Below are 25,755 nucleotides of genomic sequence, written 5' to 3' on the forward strand. Positions count from 1 at the left end.
AGTGCATGTAGGAAAGAGAGAGAGAGGAGGACCAGGTAAGGAAGAAGCCAGACTGAAAAATAGGAATTCGATGGGATAGCAATTGAAGAACCAAAGAAGCAAACTTAGGTGCTCCCAAATTTGAAAAGTTTAATTTAAAAAGCTTTTTGGCCAGGTGCAGTGGCTCACGCCTGTAATGCCAGCACTTTGAGAGGCTGAAGCGGTTGGATCACTTGAGGTCAGAAGTTTGAGACCAGCCTTGTCAACATGGTGAAACCCCATCTTTACTAAAAATACAAAAATTAGCCTGGTGTGGTGGCGTGCACTTGTAGCCCCAGCTACTTGGGAGGCTGAGGCACGAGAACCGCTTGAACCTGGAAGGTGGAGGTTGCAGTAACCCGAGATTGTGCCACTGCACTCCAGCCTGGGCAACAGAGTGAAACTGTCTCAAAAAACAAAAACAAAAACTTACCAACTCAACTGGCCTGGAGGATGTGCTTTCTGATGATGGTAGGAGGGGAGGGGGTGAAGGGCAGGCAGCAGCTGCAGCAGCCACATCTGCTGTTACAGCCAACATCTACTTTCACTTCACTGCCCAAAGTGTGCCACCCTTGTCAGTCTAAGCATATCCAGTGTCTGCATGATCTCCAGCTGATTTATGACTTTGGTGGCCTGAAAGATGAGGTTTCTACTTCAACTTATTAGCCTTGAATTCTTGGCAAAGCTAAGGAGTTGGGGAAGAATGTGAATGAGAGGAGAATGGGGAGCTACAAATGTGGTAGCCTGTGAACCTTTGGACTTCACTTGTTATCTTAATCACACAGAAGACCACAGTATCTGAACCCCACCAGATAGAGACAGTCAGCCTGGTTGTGCTGAACCTACCAGGTTCATGAGCTAGCTAATCTTTTTCTCTGGCGCTTACACAGCATTTTGTGTATATGTCAAAGGTTATCCTTATCATACTATATTTTGTTTAATAGTCTGTCTCTCCCTACTTCTTGGACTGTGAATACATCAAGGGCAAAGGTTGGGCTTCTTCCTCTCTAATGTTTTGTGAAAGAATGAAGTCTCAGCTGGGCATGGTGGTTCACGCCTGTAATCCTAGCACTTTGGGAGGCTGGGGTGAGTGGGTCACTTGAGCCCAGGAGTTCAAGAGCAGCCTGGACAACATGTGGAGACCCCTTATCTGCAAAAAATTTCAGAATTAGCTGGGTGTCGTGGTGCATGCCTATAGTCCCAGCTACTCAGGAAACTGAGGCGGGAGGATTGCTTGGGCCTGGAAAGTCGACACTGCAGTGATCTATGATTGCAGTACCGCACTCCAGCTTGGGCGACAGAGTGAGACCCTGTCTCAAAAAAACAAAAACAGGCCAGGTATGGTGGCTAATGCTTGTAATCCCAACACTTTGGGAGGCCCAGGCAGGCAGATCGCTTGAGGTCAGGAGTTCAAGACCAGCCTGGCCAAAATGGTGAAAACCCCATCTCTACTAAAACTACAAAAATTAGCTGAGTTTGGTGGTGCGTGTCTATAATCCCAGCTACTTGGGAGGCTAAGGCAGGAGAATCGCTTGAACCCAGGAGGCCAAGATCGTGTACTCCCACTGTACTCCAGCCTGAGCGACAGAGTAAGACTTCATCTTAAAACACACATACACGGCCGGGCGCGGTGGCTCACACCTGTAATCCCAGCACTTTGGGAGTCCGAGGTGGGTGGATCACGAGGTCAGGAGTTCAAGACCAGCCTGGCCAAGATGGTGAAACCCCATCTCTACTGAAAAAAAATACAAAAAATTATCCGGGCGTGGTGGCACGTGCCTATAATCCCAACTATTCTGAAGGCTGAGGCAGAGAATTGCTTAAACCTGGGAGGCAGAGGTTGCAGTGAGCCAAGATTGCATCAGTGCACTCCATCCTGGGTGACAGAGCAAAACTCCATCTCAAAAACAAAACACAGCAACACACACACACACACACACACACACAACACAGACAAAAAAACCCAAAAACCATAAAAAAAGAATTCTCTTTTGTTTAGTTGATCAGTCTTCAATATAGAAGGATCAGCTGAGTTGTGTGAAATGCTAGGTTGCTCAGCCAAAGAAGTAGAGGATTGGGTTTCAGAGTTTAGGGCCCTTTACAGTTAGCAGATGCTTGAAGCCAGGGTGGGAGGTCATCCTCTGAGTGATGGACATTTTTGGTGTATGCATATGGTAGTCGCTTGGTAGATTTTTATTGATATAGCTGGGCATGGTGGCTCACGCCTGTAATCCCAGCACTTTGGGAGGCCGAGGTTGGTGGATCACTTATGTCAGGAGTTTGAGACTGGCCTGGCCAATAGGTTGAAACCCTGTCTCTACTAAAAATACAAAAATTAGCCAGGTGTGATGGCTTGTACCTGTAATCCCACCTACTGGGGAGGCTGAGGCAGGAGAATCGCTTGAACCCGGGAGGCGGAGGTTGCAGTGAGCAGTGCTTGTGCCATTGCACAAGAGCAAAACTCGGTCTCAAAAAAAAAAAAAAAAATGCAATAATGAAAGTCATCTAAGCCAACTCTCTCATTTTATAAATGAGGAAACTGAGGTGTAGAGAGAGGTACCCTATCCATTGACATACAGCAAGTAAAGACCTGTGCCAGATTAGGATGTACATTGTTTTTTCTTCACTGAGAAGGGTAGTTTGTTGCCCTGAACCAATTTTTTAGGGTAAAAAGTGGGAGTGAGATACAACCCAGGCCCCTGCAGACAGTAGTCCTCTGTAGTCCCAGCTACATCGGAGGCTGGGGTGGGAGAATTGCTTGAGCCCAGGGATCTGAGGCTCTAATGTACAATGATCATGCCTGTGAAAAGCCACTTTACTCCAGGCTGGGCACCATAGTAAGACCCTGTCTCTTTAAAAAAAGACACCAAAAAAAACATAGATAAAGGCTATGAATAGACTTTTCTCCAAAGAAGATACACAAGTGGCCAAAGAGCACATGAAAAGAAGTTCAACATCATTTAGCTATCAGGGAAATGGAAAATCAAAACCACATTGAGATACCATTTCATACTCACTGGATGCTTTAATCAGAAAGAGATTATAAGTACTGGGAAGGATATGGAGAAATTGGAACCCTCACACACTGCTGGTGGGACTATAAAATGGTACAGCTGCTGTGAGAAAACAGTTTGCTAGTTGCTCAAAAGGTTAAGCAGAGACTTACCATATGATCCAGCAATTCTACTTCTAGGTATACACTCAAGAGAAATGCAAACATATATTCACACAGAAATTTAAAGATGGATGTTCATAGTAGCATTATTTATAATAGCAAAAAAGTAGAAACGATGCCAACATTCATCAGCTGATGAATGGATAAATAATGTGATGTTTATACAATGGAATATTCTTTGGCAATACAAAGGAATGAACTACAGTACATGCTACAAAGTGGATGAACCTTGAAAGAATTATGCAAAGTGAAAAGAAGCCAGTCACAAAACACCATACCATATATTTATGATCCCATTTATATGAATTGTCTGGAATAGGCAAATCTATAGATAGAGACAGAAAGTAAATTAGTGGTTGCCTTGGGCTGCAGGGAGAAGGGAGAGTGACTGCTAACTGGCTCATAATTTTTTTTTTTTTTTTTTTTTTTACTGGCTCATAATTTTATTTTGAGGTGACAAAAATGTTCTCAACTTAGTGGTGGTAGTGGCACAACTTTGTGAATATACTAAAAATCTCTGAATAGTATACTTAATTTTAAAAAATTTTAAATTGACAATTTATATATTTGTGTAAGTTTGTGGAATACAGAGTGATGTTATAATTTATAAATACATGGCCAGGCTTGGTGGCTCACGCCTGTAATCCTAGCACTTTGGGAGACTGAGGCGGGCAGATCACTTGAGGTCAGAAGTTTAAGACCAGCCTGGCCAACATGGTGAAACCCTGTCTCTACTAAAAATACAAAAATTAGCCGGGTGTGGTGGCATATACCTGTAATCCCAGCTACTCAGGAGGCTGAGGCGAGAGAATCACTTGAGCCTGGAAGGCAGAGGTTGCAGTGAGCTGAGATCGTGCCGCTGCACTCTAGCTGGGGCAATAGAGCGAGACTCTGTCTCAAAAAAAAAAAAAAACATAAAATAAAAAATTATAAATACAATGTGGAATAATTAAATCAAGCTAGTAACATATTGATCACCTCAAATACTTAACATTTTTTTGTGGTGACTACATTTAAAAAATCACTCTCAGCAATTTTGAAATGTATAATATTCTGTTATGAACAGTATTACCCATGCTGTACAATAGAACTCAAAGAAAAAAATATTCCTCTTGTCTGAGATTTTGTACAGAATAGTACATTTTATTTATTTTTTTAGAGATAGGGTCTTGCACTGTCACCCAGACTGTAGTGCATTGCTGTGATCAGGGCTCACTGCAACCTCAAACTCCTGGGCTTAAGCAATCCTCCTGCCTTAGCCTCCCAAGTAGCTGGGACTACAGGCGCACGCCACCACGCCTAGCTAATTTATTTATTTATTTTTCGTGGAGATGGGTTCTCGCTGTGTTGCCCGGGCTGGTCTCAAATTCCTGGCCTCAAGAGATCCTCTGCCTCAGACTCCCAGAGTGCTGGGATTACAGGCATGAGCCACCATGCCCAACCTCAGAGTAGCATACTTTAAATGGGTGAATTTTATGGTATGTGAGTTAGATCTCTGTAAAGTTGTTAAATAAAGAGTCAGGTGTACAGATGCATATGGCTGTAGATGCAATTTTTGAATGTGAGTGCTGGGATGTAGTAGCAGTGCTTCTCAAACTTTAATGTACATATGAATTACTTCAGTATTTTATTAAAATTCAGATTCTGACTCAGGAGGTCTGGGGTGGAGTCTGCGATTTTCTATTTCTTAACAAGCTCTCAGGGTACTCTTGGTGCTAGGCTGTAGACCACACGTAGCAAGGCAGTAGAAGATGTTTCTTCAATAAATGGGGTCTGTCTAAAGAGCCTTCTAGAGACCAGAAGGATTTGGCCAGAGTTTTGCAGTAAGGCAGAATGTGGTTTGGTTAAAGAAAGGGCCTTAAGGAACAAAATGAGCAGCCTGCCTACAGATGCAGAGATCATAGAGTTTATTATATTTTGGGGGGACAGGAGACCTGTTTGTGGGCATACATTAGTGAATCACTGAGTCTTTTGCACCTAAAAAAAATGTAGCAGTCAACTTCTCATCATTTTCCATCTTAGCAAAATTTTCTCTTGCTCTCTGCCTAGCATTTATTTTTGGTTTAACATCTTTCAAATCTGGGCATGACTGGGGGCCTTGTGCGATCCTAGTTGGGAGCGATTGGCTAGCATTAAGAAGCTGTAGGCCGGCCGGGCGCGGTGGCTCAAGCCTGTAATCCCAGCACTTTGGGAGGCCGAGACGGGCGGATCACGAGGTCAGGAGATCGAGACCATCCCAGCTAACACGGTGAAACCCCGTCTCTACTAAAAATACAAAAACTAGCCGGGCGAGGTGGCCGGCGCCTGTAGTCCCAGCTACTTGGGAGGCTGAGGCAGGAGAATGGCGTAAACCCGGGAGGCGGAGCTTGCAGTGAGCTGAGATCTGGCCACTGCACTCCAGTCCCGGCGACAGAGCGAGACTCTGCCTCAAAAAAAAAAAAAAAAAAAAAAGAAGCTGTAGGTCTTAGGAGTTGGATAAGGGCTCATGAATCAGTAAGTACCCTTACCTTGAGAGCCTTACCTAATTAGCCACCTGAACTTTGGATAAGGTGCCTTCAGACTGGGTTAGTGCTTGGCCCCAAATGAATAAACTCCTTAATGAGGGAGCAAAGAAAGATGTCTTTCCAGATGGTACAGGTTAATTATAGCCATAGTTTATACCTTCCCTTATTTTTTTTATTGGAGCCAGAAGACTGGTTTGGATGTAACTTAAATAACCTTTTTTGGTCAGGAGGCAAATATTAAAGCCAGATCATGTCTTACTCTTAACATTTGTAGTACTCCATGAAGTGCTAATGATCCTCTAAGCCTCAAGTCTAGTCTCAGCCTTAGTGCTTGCCCTTCTGAGCTGCTTTCCCTGAGGCTCTGACAGCATTGCTGTCCTCTGCTTCACCAACATTCAATTATCGCTGTCTTCTTCTAGTAGTTTTAAAATATGTCCACTTTCCCAGGAGGAAAGGCAATGAAATCACTTGATCACCTTGATTATACTTTATTCACAGCTCTATAATGAAGTCAGAAGTCTTATTTCTCTATTTTCTAGATGGAGAAACTAAGCCATAGACAGTAGCATGCTTGGTCCATTATGTCAAGGAGAGGCACCTTCATGCCTGGCCTAGTATTCCAGGTTTTCCTAGTTTCCCCCTCATTGGATTTGCTTCCTTGAACAGGTAGTTGCTTTGTTTTGTTACATAGTTTTTAAGATGATTTCCCTGGTGTCAGATGAATACTCCTTTCCCAGATGCTTGTTAGTTATTTTTCTTTTTTTTTTTTTTTTTTTGAGACGGAGTCTGGCTCTGTCGCCCAGGCAGGAGTGCAGTGGCGCGATCTCGGCTCACTGCAAGCTCCGCCTCCCGGGTTTACGCCATTCTCCTGCCTCAGCCTCCCGAGTACCTAGGACTACAGGCGCCTGCCATCTCGCCGGCTAATTTTTTGTATTTTTTAGTAGAGACGGGGTTTCACCGTGTTAGCCAGGATGGTCTCGATCTCCTGACCTCGTGATCCACCCGTCTCGGCCTCCCAAAGTGCTGGGATTACAGGCTTGAGCCACCGCGCCCGGCCAGTTATTTTTCAAGTGTTGGCTTACTCTATACAATTTAAGCATCTGCAGGTGAGGTGCTGGTTTGTCAGCATACTTGCTTCCCTTAATAAAGAGAATTTTCTTCAATTCCACAAGTACTCGTTGAGTGCTTAATATATGCTCAGCTCTGTGCTATTCTCCTTGAAAGACATAAATCAGTATAAAGTGTGTCTTGGCTCTGAGGGAACTAATAGGTTCATGGGATGGAAGCAAATAAACATATACAGGGCCAGGACGAGGGTGAGGGAAACAAGGTGCTGGGGTATAAACTTTAGAGGGCCATTCACTCTTAAGGTCATGCAAGTGCAGGATGGGTACCTGAGAGTGCGTGCTTCCTTAAATTTTGAGCCTCAGATCTCTTGCTTGCCCTATCCTGGTGCTAGAGACAAGCAGTCAGACCATTTAGAAAGGATGTCTAAGATAACATGAGACTGAATGACTAACATAGAACAGTACTTCTCAAATTTAATGTACATATTGATCATCTGGAGTTCTTATTAAAAGGCAGATTGTGACTCAGTGGGTCTGGAGTGGTACCTGAGATGTTATGTTTCTATCTAGCACCCAGATGATGCTGGTACTGCCAGTCCATGAGCCACACTTTGAGTAAAAAAGAGAAATATCCATGCTGGAGAAAGGCGGAGGACCAAATTCCCTAGGCTAGGGAATCAGGAAAGTTGCAGTTGGAGCTGAGTTCTTAAAGGATAGCTAGGATGTGGATAACAAACAACAACAACAACAACAATGAAAAATAGGGAAGGGCATTGTAAGCAGTGGGAAGGGTATGCAAAGGCCCAGAGACAGAAATGGTTCCCACATGTCTTGGGACAATGAATAGACAGGCTTGGTAAGATGCAGGTCCAAGTTGGAGAAGAAGAAGAAAAGAGTTTCGACATGTAGCTTGAAACCTGTGCACGGATTGTTATTTAGAAGTGTGATTCATAATTGCCTGCTCAGGTACCTCCTATGTGTTCTCTCATAGTATCTGACCTCTATTCTTCTGGGAGATGAAGACCTGAGTCAGGGCACCTGAATAAATTCTGTGAGGCAGTGTGGGTAGGAAAAGGAAGGAGGGATGTTGACTTCATTACCCAGATTGGTTAGGCAAAGTCCTGGTAAATTTATTTTTTGACTTAGCTGGGAGATGTAGAAGCTGGAAAGCCTGCCTTCAATAGTGATGGACATTTCCAGTACACATACATAAAGGATGCCTGGTAAATATGTGCTTATTTGACTCAGTAGTAGAATGGAGTTCTACCTATGTTATTATTTCAAATGTTCAACTTATGGGACTTTCCTGAAGTTATCAGAACAGTGGGTAAGAGGACCCTGAACATCTTAAGTACTAAAGGAATGGTTGTTGATTGATTTGAGTATTTCTAAGGCCTTGTCTCTCTTCTGTAGATCAGATCAAAGAACATTTTCAGCTCAATTCAGTATAAGAATGCATTGAGTGACTTATGTACTGAGTACTTGGGTATGCTTGTGTATGACTGCAGGGAGGTAGAAGACTTGAGCCCTAAACTCAAAGAATATAGTATTACTCTAGAGCAGTGGTTTTCTTTTTTCTTTTTTTTTTTTAGATGGAGTCTTGCTCTGTCACCCAGGCTGGAGTGCAGTGGCGCGATCTCGGCTCACTGCAAGCTCCGCCTCCCGGGTTCACGCCATTCTCCTGCCTCAGCCTCCAGAGTAGCTGGGACTACAGGCGCCCGCCACTTCGCCCGGCTAGTTTTTTTTTTGTACTTTTTAGTAGAGACGGGGTTTCACCGTGTTAGCCAGGATGGTCTCGATCTCCTGACCTCGTGATCCGCCCGTCTCGGCCTCCCAAAGTGCTGGGATTACAGGCTTGAGCCACCGCGCCCGGCGAGCAGTGGTTTTCAACTAGGGGGATGCTATGGCGATGTACAGGACACTTTCCTCAACAGAGAATGAACCACCCCAAAATATCAGTAGTGCCACAGTTGAAAAACAAGCTCTGAAAAGATAAGACTACCAAATAGAACCAGAACTTTGAGGTTGGATGACTAGTGTTATTGTTAGTTAATAGCAGCAGGGCAAGAACTAAGTTCAGTTTGCCGGGTCCAGTGTAGCCTAATGGCTACCATAGGGCCATTTAGAGTCATATGGTGTTATATTTAACTCTGTCTCCCACTAATCCTGATTGATACTTTTTGCTCTAGCCACACTCAATTGCTTGTGTACTATGCAATTTTATTCCTTCCTGTCTATGTTAGTCCTTTTGCCTAGAACATATTTCTCTTATTTCTTCTGGATAATCCACATCTCCTCCATAAAGCCTTCCCTAGTCTAAAACACCCCAGTTTGGGTTAAAAGGTTAAAAGGCAAGGTACCTCTTTATTCTATAGCTAGTCTTTATTATGTAACAGATAAATTTTCTGTTTATGTCTGTCTTTCTCACTAGGCTGTGAGCATCTTTGGAGTTAAGGATTCTTGTCCTCTTCTGCCCTTATTGCCTAGCACAGACGTGCAACACATTCAGTCATAGACATGAGCCAAACTAGGTGGTTAAAGAAGGGAGAGATCAGTGTGAAATAGAATGGTTGGTAAGGCTTCATAGAGATACTAAGACTTGAAGCTTCTCTAATTCCTTGAAGATACTGATAAATGTGTGAGCACCTTATATTGGCAGGCACAGTTTTAAGACAGTAACGGATTTTTCTGGTGGTGTCTTTCTACAGGTTGATATGTCAGACCTCTCTCCAGAGGAGCAATGGAGGTAAGTGTGGCGGTTCGGGCCTTGCAGTCTAGGAAGTTCAGGTGAACCCAGCTAATTGAGCGATACGTCTACCCATTTTGCTTTCCTGTCAGTAGGAGGCAGTGGCTCATGACCAGTAGGACTGGACTTTTGGGATCTCTCTAAGTACCTGGGTTGCTCTCTTAGTCTTGATTGTGTAAGTAGATGATTGGACCAAATCATCTATCTGAGTTTCAATACCATTTCTACAATTTACTAGCTGTGTGATTTTTGAGCAAGTTACTTTACTTCTCACAACCTTACTTTGCCCCATTTGTAAAATAAGGATCAGAACAATATCTATACCTCATAGAGTTGTGAGGATTAATATATGTGAAATTCTTAGAAGAGTGCCTGGCATGTGGTAAGCTTCCAGTAAGTGTTAACTGCTTCGAAGATGATTATCATTAACATCATCATCATTATCCATGATATAGGATGGGGAGCTCTGGTTAAGAAAATGGGAGATGTATCTTCGTTCTCAACTCTGCAACTAACTTGTTTTGTAAATAGAATGAGTCAACATATATCTTGTAATGATTTCTCATCAGTAAAAGGGTTTCAGAGTGCCTGCCCCGTGAACTTCACAAGGTGACTAACCAGTGAGGTGATATCAACCGTAGAATGTAATAGAAAAAACCTATTGATTTTATTTAGATTTAACATAGAATGGCAAAAATATCTGTTCACATGACAAACCCAGTGTGATTTTAGGTGATTTTAAGCTCAGTATGCACCAGTTGTGTACCTCAGCTACCAAAATATTCTGAATAATTTAGATGTTTGTAGAAATATGCTATCTGCTGTAAGAGAGGTGACAGTGCCACTGTGGTCTGCTCTGCTGAGGTCAAAAATATTTTGTTCTAAGCATGGCATATTATTAAAAAGATCTTTAACTGGATCATGTGTAGAAGACAACCCGGATTAATAGTCTTCATATCATGTGATATGAATAGTGATTAAAAGATCTAGAACTGTTAGCCTCAAAGGGCACAGGAAAATAGTGGTAGGATCAGGATAGTTTTGTTTTGTTTGAATAACATCATGATAAATCTTTGAAGGGGTAGCATTGGGAAAGAAGAGCCCATATGTCCTTTGTTGTTATGGAGTATGGGATTAGGTCTAATGGACTGAAGCTATAAGAAGATAGATTTTTTTTCTCATTGTCAGAAATGTCTTTAATAGTCAAGGTATATTGAGAGGTAATGAGCTTTCTGTCCCTAAAGCATTGGGATTTTATTCATTTATAAGCAAATATTAGTACCTTCCCAGGTGTGATAGCTCCCACCTGTAATCCCAGCACTTTGGGAGGCCAAGGTAGAAGGATCCCTTGAACCCAGCAGTTCGAGGCTGCAGTTTATCCAGCCTGGATGACAGAGCGAGACTCTCTCTCTAAAAGAAAGAATATATATATATATATGTACCTACAATGTGCCAGACACTGCTGGTTCTAAAATAGATTACCTTAAAAGGCATGTGTTCTCAGCCAGTGGACGTATTCAAGCAAAGATTGCAAAAATGATTTTTGCATTGGGTGGAAACTTGAGCTGGATGACTTCTCTGGTCTTTTCTAGATCATTCTTTGACTTCATTTTGTCCATATCCTTTCACGTATATGTTGTCTGAGAACAAGAAACTTATCTCTTGCTATCTTTATAACTCCTCATAGCCCTTAGGTGTTTTTAAGTGTGCTCTACCCTCTTAGCCTATTCTCACAACAACTCTTGAAGCAGGCAGAAAAAATATGGACTCCTTTTGACAGATGAAGAAATTGTGATGTACAGATGTGAGGTTAATTGGCTAGGGCCATATAGGTGGGCGTGAATCTAAGTTTCGAACTCCCAATCCTATTATCTTTCTGTCAGATTCTCCCACCCAGGGTAAAGTTTTATATCAGATGAACCCTTAGATGCTGAGGCTTACCGACTGGCCTTTCTTTTCCCCACTCTGCCCACCAAGTTTTCCCCCCTTACATTTTTTTTTTTTTTTTGAGACGGAGTCTCGCTCTGTCACCCAGGCTGGAGTGCAGTGGCCGGATCTCAGTTCACTGCAAGCTCCGCCTCCCGGGTTCACGCCATTCTCCTGCCTCAGCCTCCCAGGTAGCTGGGACTACAGGCGCCACCTCGCCCGGCTAGTTTTTTGTAGTTTTTAGTAGAGACGGGGTTTCGCCGTGTTAGCCAGGATGGTCTCGATCTCCTGACCTTGCGATCCGCCCGTCTCGGCCTCCCAAAGTGCTAGGATTACAGGCTTGAGCCACCGCGCCCGGCCTCCCCCCTTACATTTTGTTAAGAAAAACTTTAAATACGTAGAAAAGTTGAAAGAATTGTACAGTGAACACCTTTATACTTAACTACCTGGGTTCTACACTTAACTTTTTGTTATATTTGCTTTATTGTTTATCTATAATTCATCCTTCCAGGTTATTTTTGCTGTTAATGTTTCACTGCCCATGGAACTTCCTTGAAGATACCATTTATGTTGTCATTTTCCTCCGTCCTAAATATCCTGGTGTAATGGGAATTGTATAAAAGCTTATGACTCAAGTTACATTTGTATTTGATTTTATTATTTATTTAAATTTTCCCTTTTCCACACTTTCTGATGTATTTGATTTTCTCTCTAATTCTTCTCTTCTATTTCTTTTTTTTTTTTTTTTTGAGACGGAGTCTCATTCTGTCGCCTAGGGTGGAGTGCAGTGTTGCAGTCTCGGCTGACGGCAACCTCCACCTCCCAGGTTCAAGCGATTCTCTTGCCTCAGCCTCCTAAGTAGCTGGGATCACAGGCATGCACCACCACACCCAGCTAGTTTTTGTATTTTTGGTGGAGACGGGGTTTTGCCATGTTGGCCAGGCTTATCGCGAACTCCTGACCTCAAGTGATCCTCCGGCCTCAGCCTCTCAAAGTGCTGGGATTACAGGTGTGAGCCACTGCACCCGGCCTCTAATTCCTTCCTCATCCCTCTCCTTTGGATGACTGTGACCCAGAGTGGTAGTAGTGACTGTTCTTAGAGCAAGTTTTTAGCCAGTGTTGGCCGAAGGAATCACTTGCTGCCAGTCTTTAAGAACAGAGAATGCCAGCTTTAGATTAATAAAATGTTTCCAGCTGTACTCTCTAATTACTAAACTTCCTTGAGCCTTTGAGGAGGCTGTTTACCTGTGGATACTGAGGGTAAAGTCACTGTTGGATTAATATAAAGGTGAAGCAGTCCAGAGTTTTTAGGCTTTAACTAGTCTTAAGGATTTCTGACCCTGGCAGAGAGGATAGAATGAATAAAGGTAAGACTTTAATCCTGGAATCAGCATACCTTTGCAGTGTTACTCCTTTACTGCTGTCATAAATATTGGTGACTGAGAGTATGAGACTTTATGGCTATAACCTCTTTGGGTTACTTTCTCGTTCCAGCGTCAGGTTGAAATAGGCTTGAAATGGGCAATGGTGCGGGTTTCTCCTGGGGCCTCCTTCATGTTACAGGAAAGGTGTCAGTAGTTTCTGCCATGGGGGCAGGCAGCAGACCACTTAGCTCTAATTCCAATATCTAGGCTTGGTTGCTGGGGTCTGTAGAGCCTGTATTTTATCTCCACATGCCTGTCTGTTAGGGTGTGTGTCCTAGCCCCTAATTTGTGTGGTACCCTGCAGCTATGAATCAGGGAATGTGTTCCGAGCTTTGTACTGGTGGGATGTCCCTGGAAAGCACTGTCCCTTTATCACTACAGCATCCCTGACTTGATTCACCCCATGTGTTTGGCTTTCAGGGTCGAGCATGCACGCATGCATGCCAAACACCGTGGCCACGAAGCTATGCATGCTGAAATGGTCCTCATCCTCATCGCTACCTTGGTGGTGGCCCAGCTGCTCCTGGTGCAGTGGAAACAGAGGCACCCACGCTCCTACAATGTAAGCCACTTTGCTTCTTACTTCTTTGTCAGTCATCAAGAGACCCTTTCTAAGTATTCTAGGGCCCAGCCTAACCCAGGCCACATGGAGGTAGAGAAAGACAATAACAATGAACTTTATGTATGAATGATGAATAGTGTATTTGGGAGTGTGTGTGTCTAAGGGTCAGGTGATTCAGAGGGTGAAAAGGATAGGACATAAGACTACGTTCATAGGCAGAAAAGATAGGTCTTCCCTTCGAAACATTGTGGGACAGATTCATGAAGGAAATAATCATCAGAAACTATTCAATTGGAGAGAGCAAAGATCACTTGACTGGGAACACTAAGCCTCTCATGAATCTTACAGGATCTAGATTACACTAATCTAAATTTTTTTAAAAAAGGGCCGGGTGTGATTGCTCATGTTTGTAATCCTGGTACTTTAGGAGACTGAGGTTGAGCAGATGGCTTCAGCTCAGGAGTTCAAGACTAGCCTGGGCAACATGGCAAAACCCTGTATCTACAAAAAATACAGAAATTAGCTGAGCGTGGTGGCCTGCGCCTGTAGTCTCAGCTACTGGGGAAGCTGAGAGGTGGGAAGATTCCTTGAGCCTGGGAGGTCAAGGCTGCAGTGAGTTGTGCTCGTGCCATTGCACTTCAGCCTGGGAGACAGAGCAAGACCCTGTCTCAAAAAAAAAGAAAAAGAAAAAGAAAAAGAAAAAACAGTAATGGATGAAATGGGGGTGGGGGGAATGACATACAGAAAACAAATAGCAAAATGACAGAAGTTAATTCTTCCTTATTAGTAATCACTTTAAATATAAATGGATTAAATTCTTCCATTAGAAGACAGATTGGCGGATTGGTTTTAAAAATCTCCTCATTTATCGATATGCTGTCTATAGTAAATTCACTTTAGGTGGAAAGACACAAGCCAGGAGTGGTTGGCACACACCTGTAATCCCACCTATTGGGGAGGCTGAGGTGGGAGAATTGCTTGAGCCAGGGGGTGCAGTAAACTCATAAATGAGTGAAAGCCCCCTTGGCATTTCTGGGCTTATATGTAGAAATATTTTAAATTATATAATTTTGGCTAATCTGCAAATATTTTTACAACCTATTCTGAAGAAAGTGAGTATGCATATATGCACTGCAGTAATTTTCAATAAGAACTTTTTCCTTAAGTGTGGAATCCTTTCTTTAAACATTATCTTAAGGAAAAACTCAATCTGGAAAACAGTTGAGGCTGCTCTGCTTGATATGAGGGTTGGGTAACCCTAACACCCCTGCTTCCCCCTCTGAAATCTCTAGGACTCATCATAGCACTGTTAGAAAACCACTGATGTGTTATTCACTAGTTAATTCTTTTTTTTTTTTTTCTTTGAGACAGAGTGTCGCTCTGTCGCCCAGGCTGGAGTGCAGTGGCGCGATCTCGGCTCACTGCAAGCTCCGCCTCCTGGGTTTATGCCATTCTCCTGCCTCAGCCTCCCGAGTAGCTGGGACTACAGGCGCCCGCCACCTCGCCCGGCTAGTTTTTTGTTTTTTTTTTTTTTGTTTTTTTGAGACGGAGTCTTGCTCTGTCGCCCAGGCTGGAGTGCAGTGGCCGGATCTCAGCTCACTGCAAGCTCCTCCTCCCGGGTTCACGCCATTCTCCTGCCTCAGCCTCCCGGAGTAGCTGGGACTACAGGTGCCCGCTACCTCGCCCGGCTAGTTTTTGTATTTTTTAGTAGAGACGGGGTTTCACCGTGTTAGCCAGGATGGTCTCGATCTCCTGACCTCGTGATCCGCCCATCTCGGCCTCCCAAAGTGCTGGGATTACAGGCTTGAGCCACCGCGCCTGGCCGTTTTTTGTATTTTTTTAGTAGAGACGGGGTTTCACCGTGTTCGCCAGGATGGTCTCAATCTCCTGACCTCGTGATCCGCCCGTCTCGGCCTCCCAAAGTGCTGGGATTACAGGCTTGAGCCACCGCGCCTGGCCGTTTTTTGTATTTTTTAGTAGAGACGGGGTTTCACCGTGTTCGCCAGGATGGTCTCAATCTCCTGACCTCGTGATCCGCCCGTCTCGGCCTCCCAAAGTGCTGGGATTACAGGCTTGAGCCACCGCGCCTGGCCACTAGTTAATTCTTTTTTATTTTTTTTATTTTTTTTATTTTTTGAGACGGAGTCTCGCTCTGTTGCCCGGGCTGGAGTGCTGTGGCCGGCAAGCTCCGCCTCCCGGGTTTAGGCCATTCTCCTGCCTCAGCCTCCCGAGTAGCTGGGACTACAGGCGCCCGCCACCTCGCCCGGCTAATTTTTTGTATTTTTAGTAGAGACGGGGTTTCACCGTGTTAGACAGGATGGTCTCGATCTCCTGACCTCGTGATCCGCCCGTCTCGGCCTCCCAAAGTGCTGGGATTACAGGCTTGAGCCACCGCGCCCGGCCAGCCACTAGTTAATTCTTAACAGGAAACGTGTCTGTGACTTAATGAGGCCTGTTGTACTGGGAATGTGCAGTTTTCTCATTACTGCCACATCCTGTAAACATAATGCTAAATTTTATTGGTGAGAGGATATGCTAACATGATAGCACATCTTACACTGAGAAACTTAAACTCATATCTTTAGAAAATAAGAAAAGAAATCTACCTAGGAGTGGAATTGCTGAGTCATGTGATAACTCTGTGTTTAATGTTTTGAGGAACTGCCGAACTGTTTTCCACAGAAGCTGCACAATTTTCCATTCTAACCTAAAGTGGATTGGGTTTTTCATTCCTCCACATTCTCATCAAGACTTCTTTCACTCCATTTTTTAAAAAAAATTTTATTTATTATAGCTACTTTAGTGGATGTGGATGTCATTGTGGTGTTGATTTGTATTTCCCTAATGACTAATGACGTTGGGCATCTTTTCATGTACTTATTGGTCATTTGTATATTTTCCTTAGAGAAATGTTCGTTTAAGTCTTTGCCCAATTTTTGGTTGAAATTTTTGTCTTTTTGTTGGGTTGTTAGAGTATTTTATATAATATGGATAATAGACCATTATCAGATATATGATTTTCAAATATTTCCTCACATTTTATCGGTTGTCTTGTCTTGTCACTTTACTGGTAGTGTCCTTTGACGCATAAACAGTTTTAAATTTTGATGAAGTCCAGTATATCTATTTTTTCTTTTATTGCTTGTGCTTTTAGTGTCATATCTGAGAATCCATTACCAAATCCAAGGTCATAGAGATTTACCCCTATGTTTTCTTTGAAGAGTTTTATAGTCTTGGCCAGGTGCGGTGGCTCACGCCTGTAATTCCAGCACTTTGGGATGCCGAGGTGGGCGGATCACAAGGTCAGGAGTTTGAGACCAGCCTGGCCAACATGGTGAAACCCCGTCTCTAATAAAAATACAAAAATAGCTGGGCGTGGTGGCACATGCCTGTAATCCCAGCTACTCGGAAGGCTGAGGCTTGAACTAGGGAGTCGGAGGTTGCAGTGAGCCAAGATCACACTACTGCACTCCAGCCTGATGACAGAGCAAGACTCCTTCACCTCCCCGACTGCAAAAAAGAAAAAGAAAAGAGTTTTATAGTCTTAGCTCTTACGTTTGGATTTTTGGTCCATTTTGAGTTTTTGTAAATGGTGTGAGATAAGGATCTAGGTTCGTTCTTTTGCATGTGGATAGCCAGTTGTCCCAGCATCATTTATTGAAGAGACTTCTTTTTCCATTGGATGGTCATGGCAGTCTTGTCAAAAATCAACTGATCAAAGATACGTTGGTTTATTTTTGTACTCTCAGTTTTATTCCGTTGATCTATATGTCTGTTCTTTTGCAGGTACCACATTGTTATGATTACTGTAGCATTGTAGTAAGTTCTGAAATTGGAAAGTATGTTCCTCAACTTTGTTCTTCTTTTTCAAGATTATTTCAGCTATTCTGAGTCCCTTGCAATTCCTTATTAATTTTAATATCAACGTTTCCATTTTACAAACAAAAGCAGTTGGAATTTTGATAAGGATTGGATTGATTTCTCTAAATTGTTTGGGGAAATGTTTCCATCTTAACAATATTAATCTTCCAGTACATGAACACAGTGTATCTTTTCATTTATTTGGGTCTTTAATCTCTTTCATCAATGTTTTGTAATTTTCAGTGTACAAGTCTTGCACCTCCTTTGTTAAACTTATTCCTAAGTATTTTATTCTTTTTGATGCCATTGTTAATGGAATTTTAAAAAATTTCCTTTTCGAATTATTCATTGCTAATATATAGAACTTCAACAGATCGTTTTCTGTTAATCTTCCAACTTTGCTGAATTTATTAGCTCTAATAGTTTTTAAAGTATTTTTTAAGGATTTTTTATATGTAAAATTGGTCATCTGAAAGTAGAGATAGTTTCACTTCTTCCTTTCCAGTTGGATACCTTTTTTTTCCCTGAGACAAGGTCTTATTCTGATTGCCCATCCTGGAATGCAGTGGTGCAGTTTGGTGATTTTGGCTCACTGCAGCCTCGACTTCCTCAGGCTCAGGTGATCCTCCCACCTCAGCTTTCCAAGTAACTGGGGCTACAGGTGCGTGCCATACCACCAGTCTAATTTTTTGTATTTTTGGTGGAGAGAGGGTTTTGCCAGGTTGCCCAGGCGGGTCTCACTCTCCTGAACTCAAGCAATCCATCTGCCTTGGCCTCCCAAAGTGTTGGGATTACAGGCGTGAGCCACCGTGCCTGGTCTTCCTATTACAAGCTGTGTTTTAGTAGGAGTTAGCAACCTCCTGTCAGGAACGTTGTGGAGGGGATGTTTGTGATTTTTTATGGAATGGTTGACTGGACGTCTTGAAGTCCTCCCAGTTAGCTCTGAAATCTGTATCAAATTGAATTACCCATAAGAGGTGAAGGCCTGTCTTCTTGTTAGAGGATGAAGCAGACCTGCCTAGAGATAGGATGAGGTTTTCATTCTGCAAAAGTTATATATATTTGTTATCAAAAATTTGAACAATATAACAGTATGTGACATAGAAATCAAAAATGTCCAGAGGGAACCACTGTTAATCAATTTGTTATAGATAGGAAAAATCTGCAAGTATATGTTTATAAATTTTTAGATGTTTTTGACATCCATTAGGTTCTGCAGCATTTTCCACCTAATACTATCTCAAATATCTATCCGTATTGGTGTGTATATCATCCTCTTAAACTAATGACTGCATAGTAATTTTGTTTCTTTTTTTTTGAGACAGGGTCTCTGTTGCCCAGGCTGGAGTACAGTGGTGTGATCTTGGCTCACTGCAACATCTGCCTCCTGGGTTCAAATGATTAAATTTTTTGTAGAGTTAGGTCCCGCTATATTGCTCAGGCAGGTCTTGAATTCCTGGCCTCAGGTGATCCTATTGCCTTAGCTTCCCAAAGTGTGGGGATTATAGCATGAGCCACCACAGTTGGCCTTGTGTTTTTTAAATAGAATGTTTTTACTGATGTATAAATTTCTACTTTATATTATTTAAATATAATATTTGTGTTTTTTAAATAACATGTTTATACTGATGTATAATTTTCTACTTTTAAATATTATATATTGACTTCCTACTTTGGAAGGTAATAATTATATGTTTTTTGTTGTTGTTGTTGTTTGTTTTTTTTTTTTTTTGAGACAAAGTCTCGCTGTGTCACTCAGGCTGAAGTGCAATGGCATGGTCTCGGCTCCCTGCAATCTCTGCCTTCTGGGTTCAAGCGATTCTTCTGCCTCAGCCTCCTGAGTAACTGGGACTACAGGCTCGTGCCACCACACCCAGCTACTTTTTGCATTTTTAGTAGAGAGAGGGTTTCACCATGTTGGGCAGGATGGTCTCCATCTCCTGACCTTGTGATCTGCCCACCTCGGCCTCCCAAAGTGCTGGGATTACAGGCATGAGCCACGGCGCCTGGCGGTAATAATTATCTTATACTGCTATACCTATACCCCTCACATACTACAAACATTTCCTCCTCCCAATTTTTAAATAAATATTCATTGTTTACATTATTAAGTACTATACGTAAGTATTATTCATAAGCTGTATTATTCACAGCTTGAGCCATGTGGTATATTTGGTACATTTTCTTTCCTTTGCTCAGGTTTCTTTTGGAATGTTTCTTACTGATTTGTAAGAGCTCTTTGTATGTCAGGAATAAGCCTTTTGACATATTTGCTATGGATATCTTTCCCCAGTTAGTCATTTGATTTTATTTGTAGAATTGGTAGAGAAATTTTTATAGACTAGATTTATGAATGATCTGTTTTTTTTTTTCTTTAAGACGAAGTCCTTTTCTGTTGCCCAGGCTGGAGTGCAGTGGCGTGCTCTCCACTCACTGCGGTCTCCGCCTCTCGGGTTCGAGCGATTCTCCTGCCTCAGCCTCCCAAGTAGCTGGGATTACAGGCTCCTGTCACCATGCCCAGCTAACTCTTTGTATTTTAGTAGAGAAGGGGTTTCACCATGTTGGCCAGGCTGATCTCGAACTCTGGACTTCAAGTGATCCACCTAAGTGATCCACTTGCCTCGGCCTTGCAAAGTGCTGGGATTACAGGTGTGAGCCACCACCCCTGGCCCAATTTATGAACAATCTTGTTGGCTAAGTACTCTATCTTTTGCTATTCTGTTTGGATGGCCCATCTTGCTATTCCTGATTTTCTATCTTGGTTCTTACAAAGTTCTTCTGCCTGCCTGGGCATATTTTAGGTAATAGCCATAGCCACGAATTTTACAATTCTCAAATCTGCAGTAGGTTAAAGGTCAGTTCTAGGGAGGAGAAGCAGAGCATAAGTATAGTTGGGACATTACCACTTATGTAATTACTCAGACATAATTAATAACACTAGCTAGTATTTATTGTGTACTGTCTATTTATTTGTTCAGTCAGTAGATATTTGTTGATCCTTTCTATTCCCATGCTGGGGCTGTGCTCAGTTAAATTGTTTCCTTTGTGGAGAAACCACTTTGAAAAAAAGTTTCAAACTGTTTTTAAATTAAACTCTCTATGATCTGGGAGTTTAATTCCTAGCTATATGGCAGGAGAAGATTTTGGTACACCCTCCTAGGATTTTTCTTTCTTCTTTCTTCTTTTTTTGAGTCAGACTCTTGTTCTGTTGCCCAGGCTGGAGTGCAGTGGCATGATCTCAGCTCACTGCAACCTCTACCTACTGGGTTCAAGCAATTTTCCTCCCTCAGCCTCCCGAGTAGCTGGGATTACAGGTGCCCGCCACTATGCCCAACTACTTTTTGTATTTTTTAGTAGAAACAGGGTTTCACCATGTTGGTCAGGCTGGTCTCGAACTCCTGACCTCAGGTGATCCACCTGCCTCAGCCTCCCAAAGTGCTGGTATTACAGATGTGAGCCACTGTGCCCGGCCCCTCTTACGATTTTTCATAGCAACACTATTTACAGTAGCAAAAATTTGAAAATGACAATACGTAAAGGTGAATGGGTAAGTTAGTTGTGATATATTCACATAATGAAATATAAAATAATACATATGACATACTTATAAAAACAAAATATAAATAACTATAGCTACAAATAATGGTAAGGATGAAGCTTAGTGGTATAATATTGAGTACAAAAGATAAGCCCTAGAAGACCACCTATAAGTTGACACTTTTTATAGAAAGGTAAAAATAATGGAAACTTCAGTGGTATGTTTTCTTTTTTTTGGCTAAGTTTGTGTTATGCATAAACAGTGTGTTTTAAAATTATGTATCTGTGTGATAAAACCATATTTTACTTTATTTTGAGACAGGGTCTTTCTCTGTCACCCAGTCTGGAGTGTGGCGGCATGATCACAGCTCACTGCAGCCTCAACCTTCTGGGCTCTGTTGATCCTCCCACCTTAGCCTCCCAAGTAATTGGGACCACAGGTGTGCACCACCCATACCTTGCTAATTAAAAATTTTTTTTTTCTGGAGATGGGGGTCTTCCTGTGTTGACAAGACTGGTCTCCAACTGCTGGGCTCAAGCAATCCTCCCACCTTGACCTCTCAAAGTATTGGGATTACTGGCATGAGCCACCGTGCCAAGACAAAACCGTATTTTAAAAAGCAAGGGAATACAATCAAGATTCCAGATAATGGTAACCTTGTATAGAAGAGAGATTGCAGGATAGGATAGAGAAGAGCACATAGCTAGATATAAGTAATTTTAGATGTTTCACATCTTAGGTTCATTTGTGGGTTCAGTATTTATCATGTTATTAAATAATTAATGTAAAAAGTGAAGAAATTATGTCATGTGGTACAGGATGGATGAACCTTGAAGACATACTAAGTGAAATAAGCCAGTCACAAAGAGACCGATATGATTCCACTTATATGAGATATCTAAAGTAGTCAATTCATAGAAACAAAGTAGAATGATGGCTAGGGGGTGGGGGGAATTAGGGGCTATAGAGTTTCCATTTTGCAAGACAAGAAAGTTCTGGAGATCTGTTACAGAATAGTAACAGACAGTAATACATACCGTTATTGAACTGTATACTCAAAGATGGATAAAATGGAAAAGTTTTTGGTTTTTGAAACCACAAAAGTAGTTTTGGTTGACACAGTGGCTTATACCTGTAATCCCAGCGCTTTGGGAGACTAAGGTAGAAGGATCACTTGATCCCAGGAGTTCCAGACCAGCCTGGGCAATGCAGGGAGACCCCGTTTCTTCTAAAAATTAAAAAATTAGCTGAGTGTGGTGGTGTGCACCTGTAATGCCAGCTACTTAGGAGGCTGAGGTGGGAAGATTGCTTGAGCCCAGGAGTTTAAGGCTTTAGTAAACTATGATCACATCACTGTACTCCAGTGTGGGTGACAGAGTGAGACTCTGTCATTTAAAAAAAGACAAAATAATAATAACTTTAAAAAATTAAAAGTGGTCCATGCATGGTCTAATGATGAGAATGTTTATTAACCAAAGAATTTGAATAATTTATTTTTTTTTCTACCTAAAGTTCAAAAATAAAGCAAGAAAGAAAGCAACTACCAAGACAGGGACTTACCTTACCTTAAGATACACTATAAGAATAGACAAACAGACCAGTGGGACAAAATGCAGATCTCAGAGATAGATGGGAATTTAATGTACAATAAAGATGTAACCACCAATCAGTAAGAAGGTATTCATTGTTAAGTAGATTAGTTGAGAAAACTGGCTCACCACAAGGAGAAAAATTAAAACTGGATTTGTACATAATACTGAATACAAAGGAGACTCAACATAAAGACCTAATTATGAAAGGTAAAGTTATGAAACTAATTTTTAAAATGTAAGCAGACTGGGTGGGGTAACTCATGCCTTTAATCCCAGCACTTTGGGAGGCTGAGGTGGGCAGATCACTTGAGCCCAGAGGTTCAAGACCAGCTTGGGCAACATGGCCAAACCCTGTCTCTACAAAAAATACAAAACGTAGCCAGGTGTGGTGGTGCATGCCTGTAGTCCCAGCTACTCAGGAGGCTGAGGTGGAAGGATCACTTGAGCCCAAGAGTTTGAGGTTGCAGTGAACTGAGATCATGGCAGTTCACTACAGTGTGGGTAACAGATGAAACCCTGTCTCAAAATAAATAAATAAATAAACAAATGGAGTTTTTAAAAAATAAAAATATAAACAAGTAAGAAAGATTTGATAAATTTGATTTTATAGATTAAGGATTTCTGTTCTGTTAAAGATATGATAGGCAGAGTTAACTGATAACTGAATGGAGAAGAGATGAATAATGATTAAAACTGACAGTAGATTAATATCTATCCAGAGAAACTCCTACAAATCAACAAAAGACAGCAGCTCCAACAGAAAAACAGGCCAGGGATGTGAACATATTTACAGGAGAGGAAACCCAAAAGGCCATCAAGCGTGAAAAGAGACGTTCAGAGTCATTAGTAATTAGAGAAATGCACATAAAAATATGAGATATCGCTTTTCATCTATTTTTAGGTTGGCAAAAACTAGAAAGCTGAATAGTGCCAAGTGTTGGCAAGGATCAGAGGCTATAGGAGCTTTTTAGTACTTTTTTGTGGGTGTGAAGACTGGTGCAGGCATTGTGGATAGCAGCATGGCATTGCTGAGTCAGAGTGAATATGCACACACCCTGTGACACACCCTGAGGGGACTTGGAAGAGGGTGTTCCCTGCAGTGTTACTTATGGCTGAACATTGGGGAGTTGGAGGCAATGTGGATATCTATCTCTGAGGGAGTAAATAGGTAAAATGTGACGGATGCATATCGTGAAATTGTTTTACAGTTAAAAGCAATACATTAAGTACCTGTAGGAACTTGGGAGGACCTTAAAAGCATAGTACTGAGAGGAAAAAGTAAGAAACAGAAAGATGTATAACACAATGCCAGTTAATAAAAATATAAGCAGAGAAAGCAATAAACAGTTTGTATGAACAGGTACAAATAAAAATACACATGTGAAGCACATTAGAATGTCTATGGGGTGAGGAATAGTAATGAAAGAATCAGGAAGACTCCCCAGAGAATGTTGTGTAAAGGAGAGGCACTGGGATTGTTGTTGAGTAGTAGAAACATGAACTGTTTGAAATTAGCCATTAGAGCTTTCAAAAAAAATGCCTCTTATGGCATGCCAAGAAATGATGGAATTAATTGATAAGGCTCTGTTTCTTTCAAACTGAATGAAACTTTTTGTTCTTCACTAGTGCAGGTTGGTGGTGCAGCCTGTTAGTGGGCCTCCATGACCACTGAATGGAAAAGCACTAGCTCTGTTCTCCTAGACCAAGGTTTCTCAACAGAGGAACTATTGGCATTTTGGGCCAGATAACTCTTTGTTTTCTCGGGGGCTGTCCTGTATATTATGGAATGTTTAATAGCATCCCTACCCTCTATTCACTAGATGCTGCTGACACCCTTGTCCACTTGTAACAACCAGATGTCTCCAGACATTGCCACATGTCCCCTGGGAAACAAAATCACCCCTGATGAGAAACACTGTCATAGGCTCTAGAACCTAGAGCGATATGGATATTGCCAGCTATGAGACTGATGATGAGCAGGTATGCCAGCCCACTGAGAAGTATTAAGTTCTGTCCATAACTTAGAAGCTCAAGTCCAACCTTCACATTAAGAGAAATGTAGGCTGGGCGGCTGGGTGCGGTGGCTCATGCCTATAATCCCAGCACTTTGGGAGGCCGAGTGGGCAGATCACGTGAGGTCGGGAGTTGGAGACCAGCCTGACCAACATGGAGAAACCTTGTCTCTACTAAAAATACAATATTAGCCGGGTGTGGTGGTGCATGCCTGTAATCCCAGCTACTCAGGAGGCTGAGGCAGGAGAATCACTTGAACCCAGAAGGCGGAAGTTGCGGTGAGCCGAGACTGTGCCTTTGCATGCCAGCCTGGGCAACAAGAGCGAAACTCCGTCTCAAAAAAAAAAGAAATGTAGGCTGGGCATAGTGGCTCATGCCTGTAATTCCATTCCAGCATTTTGGGAGACTGGAGTGGAAGGATAGGTTGATCCCAGGAGTTTGACACCAGCCTGGGCAACGTAGTAAGACCTAATCTTTAAAAAAAAAAAAAATTACCTGGGTGTGGTAGCCTAGGCCTGTAGTTCTAGCTACTTTGGAGGCTGATATGGGAGGATCACTTGAGCTTGGGAGGTTGAGGCTGCAGTGGGCTGTGACTGTGCCTCTGCACTCCGTCCTGGGCAACAGAGTGAGACCCTGTCTCAAAAACAAAAAACAGTCTGGGCGCAGTGGCTTGCGCCTGTAATCCTAACACTTTGGGAGGCCGAGGTGGGCAGATCACCTCAGGTCAGGAGTTTGAGACCAGCCTGGCCAACATGGTAAAACCCTGTCTCTACTAATAATACAAAAATTAGCCAGGCGTGGTGGCAGGTGCCTGTAATCCCAGCTACTGGGGAGGCTGAGGCAGGAGAATTGCCTAAACCCGGGTAGCAGAGGTTGCAGTGAGCCAAGATCATGCCACTGCACTCCAGCCTGGGCGGCAAGAGTGAAACTCCGTCTCAGAAAACAAAAAGCAAACCAAAAAAAACCCCCAAAAACAAAACCCCTACTTACAAAGAAGAGGCCAAATAAATAAGGTTAAAAGAAGAACAAATGTAAAATTTAAAACAAAAAATTTGTAAAAATACAAAAAAAAAAAGCCCTGTTGTTTGGAGTAAGAGATCATACGGTATCTAAATTTTAGATACTGTTCTTTTCAATTCTAGCAATACTAATACTTTAGATTGCTTATAGTTCAGATTTGTTGATGATTTAAAAAATACTCCACCTACTCTGTTATAGCACTTATACTGAATTGTGGTTGGTTCTTTCTCCTCAGCAGACTTGAATTCTCATTTACTCTCTCTTGGAACCTCATAACAGCCCTGCAAGGTAGTCAGGGTAGGTATTTAT

The 25,755-nt window shown here is 42.3% G+C and overlaps 1 protein-coding gene across 2 annotated transcripts in view; it reads left to right on the forward strand.

Annotated features, from left to right (window-relative positions):
- Window positions 1-25,755, forward strand: part of RNF121 (ring finger protein 121) — a 69,532-nt gene that overhangs the window by 21,251 nt on the left and 22,526 nt on the right. The window contains exons 2-3 of one of the 2 annotated variants that reach the window (XM_033207476.1): window positions 9,473-9,510; window positions 13,281-13,422. In XM_033207476.1, the coding sequence (XP_033063367.1) occupies window positions 9,473-9,510; window positions 13,281-13,422 (180 nt within the window). The remainder of the gene's footprint in view (window positions 1-9,472; window positions 9,511-13,280; window positions 13,423-25,755) is intronic. The other variant, XM_033207477.1, reaches the window with a different exon arrangement.

The sequence above is a fragment of the Trachypithecus francoisi genome, unplaced genomic scaffold (assembly GCF_009764315.1).
Source record: "Trachypithecus francoisi isolate TF-2019V2 unplaced genomic scaffold, Tfra_2.0 Lachesis_group8, whole genome shotgun sequence".
NCBI lineage: Eukaryota > Metazoa > Chordata > Mammalia > Primates > Cercopithecidae > Trachypithecus > Trachypithecus francoisi.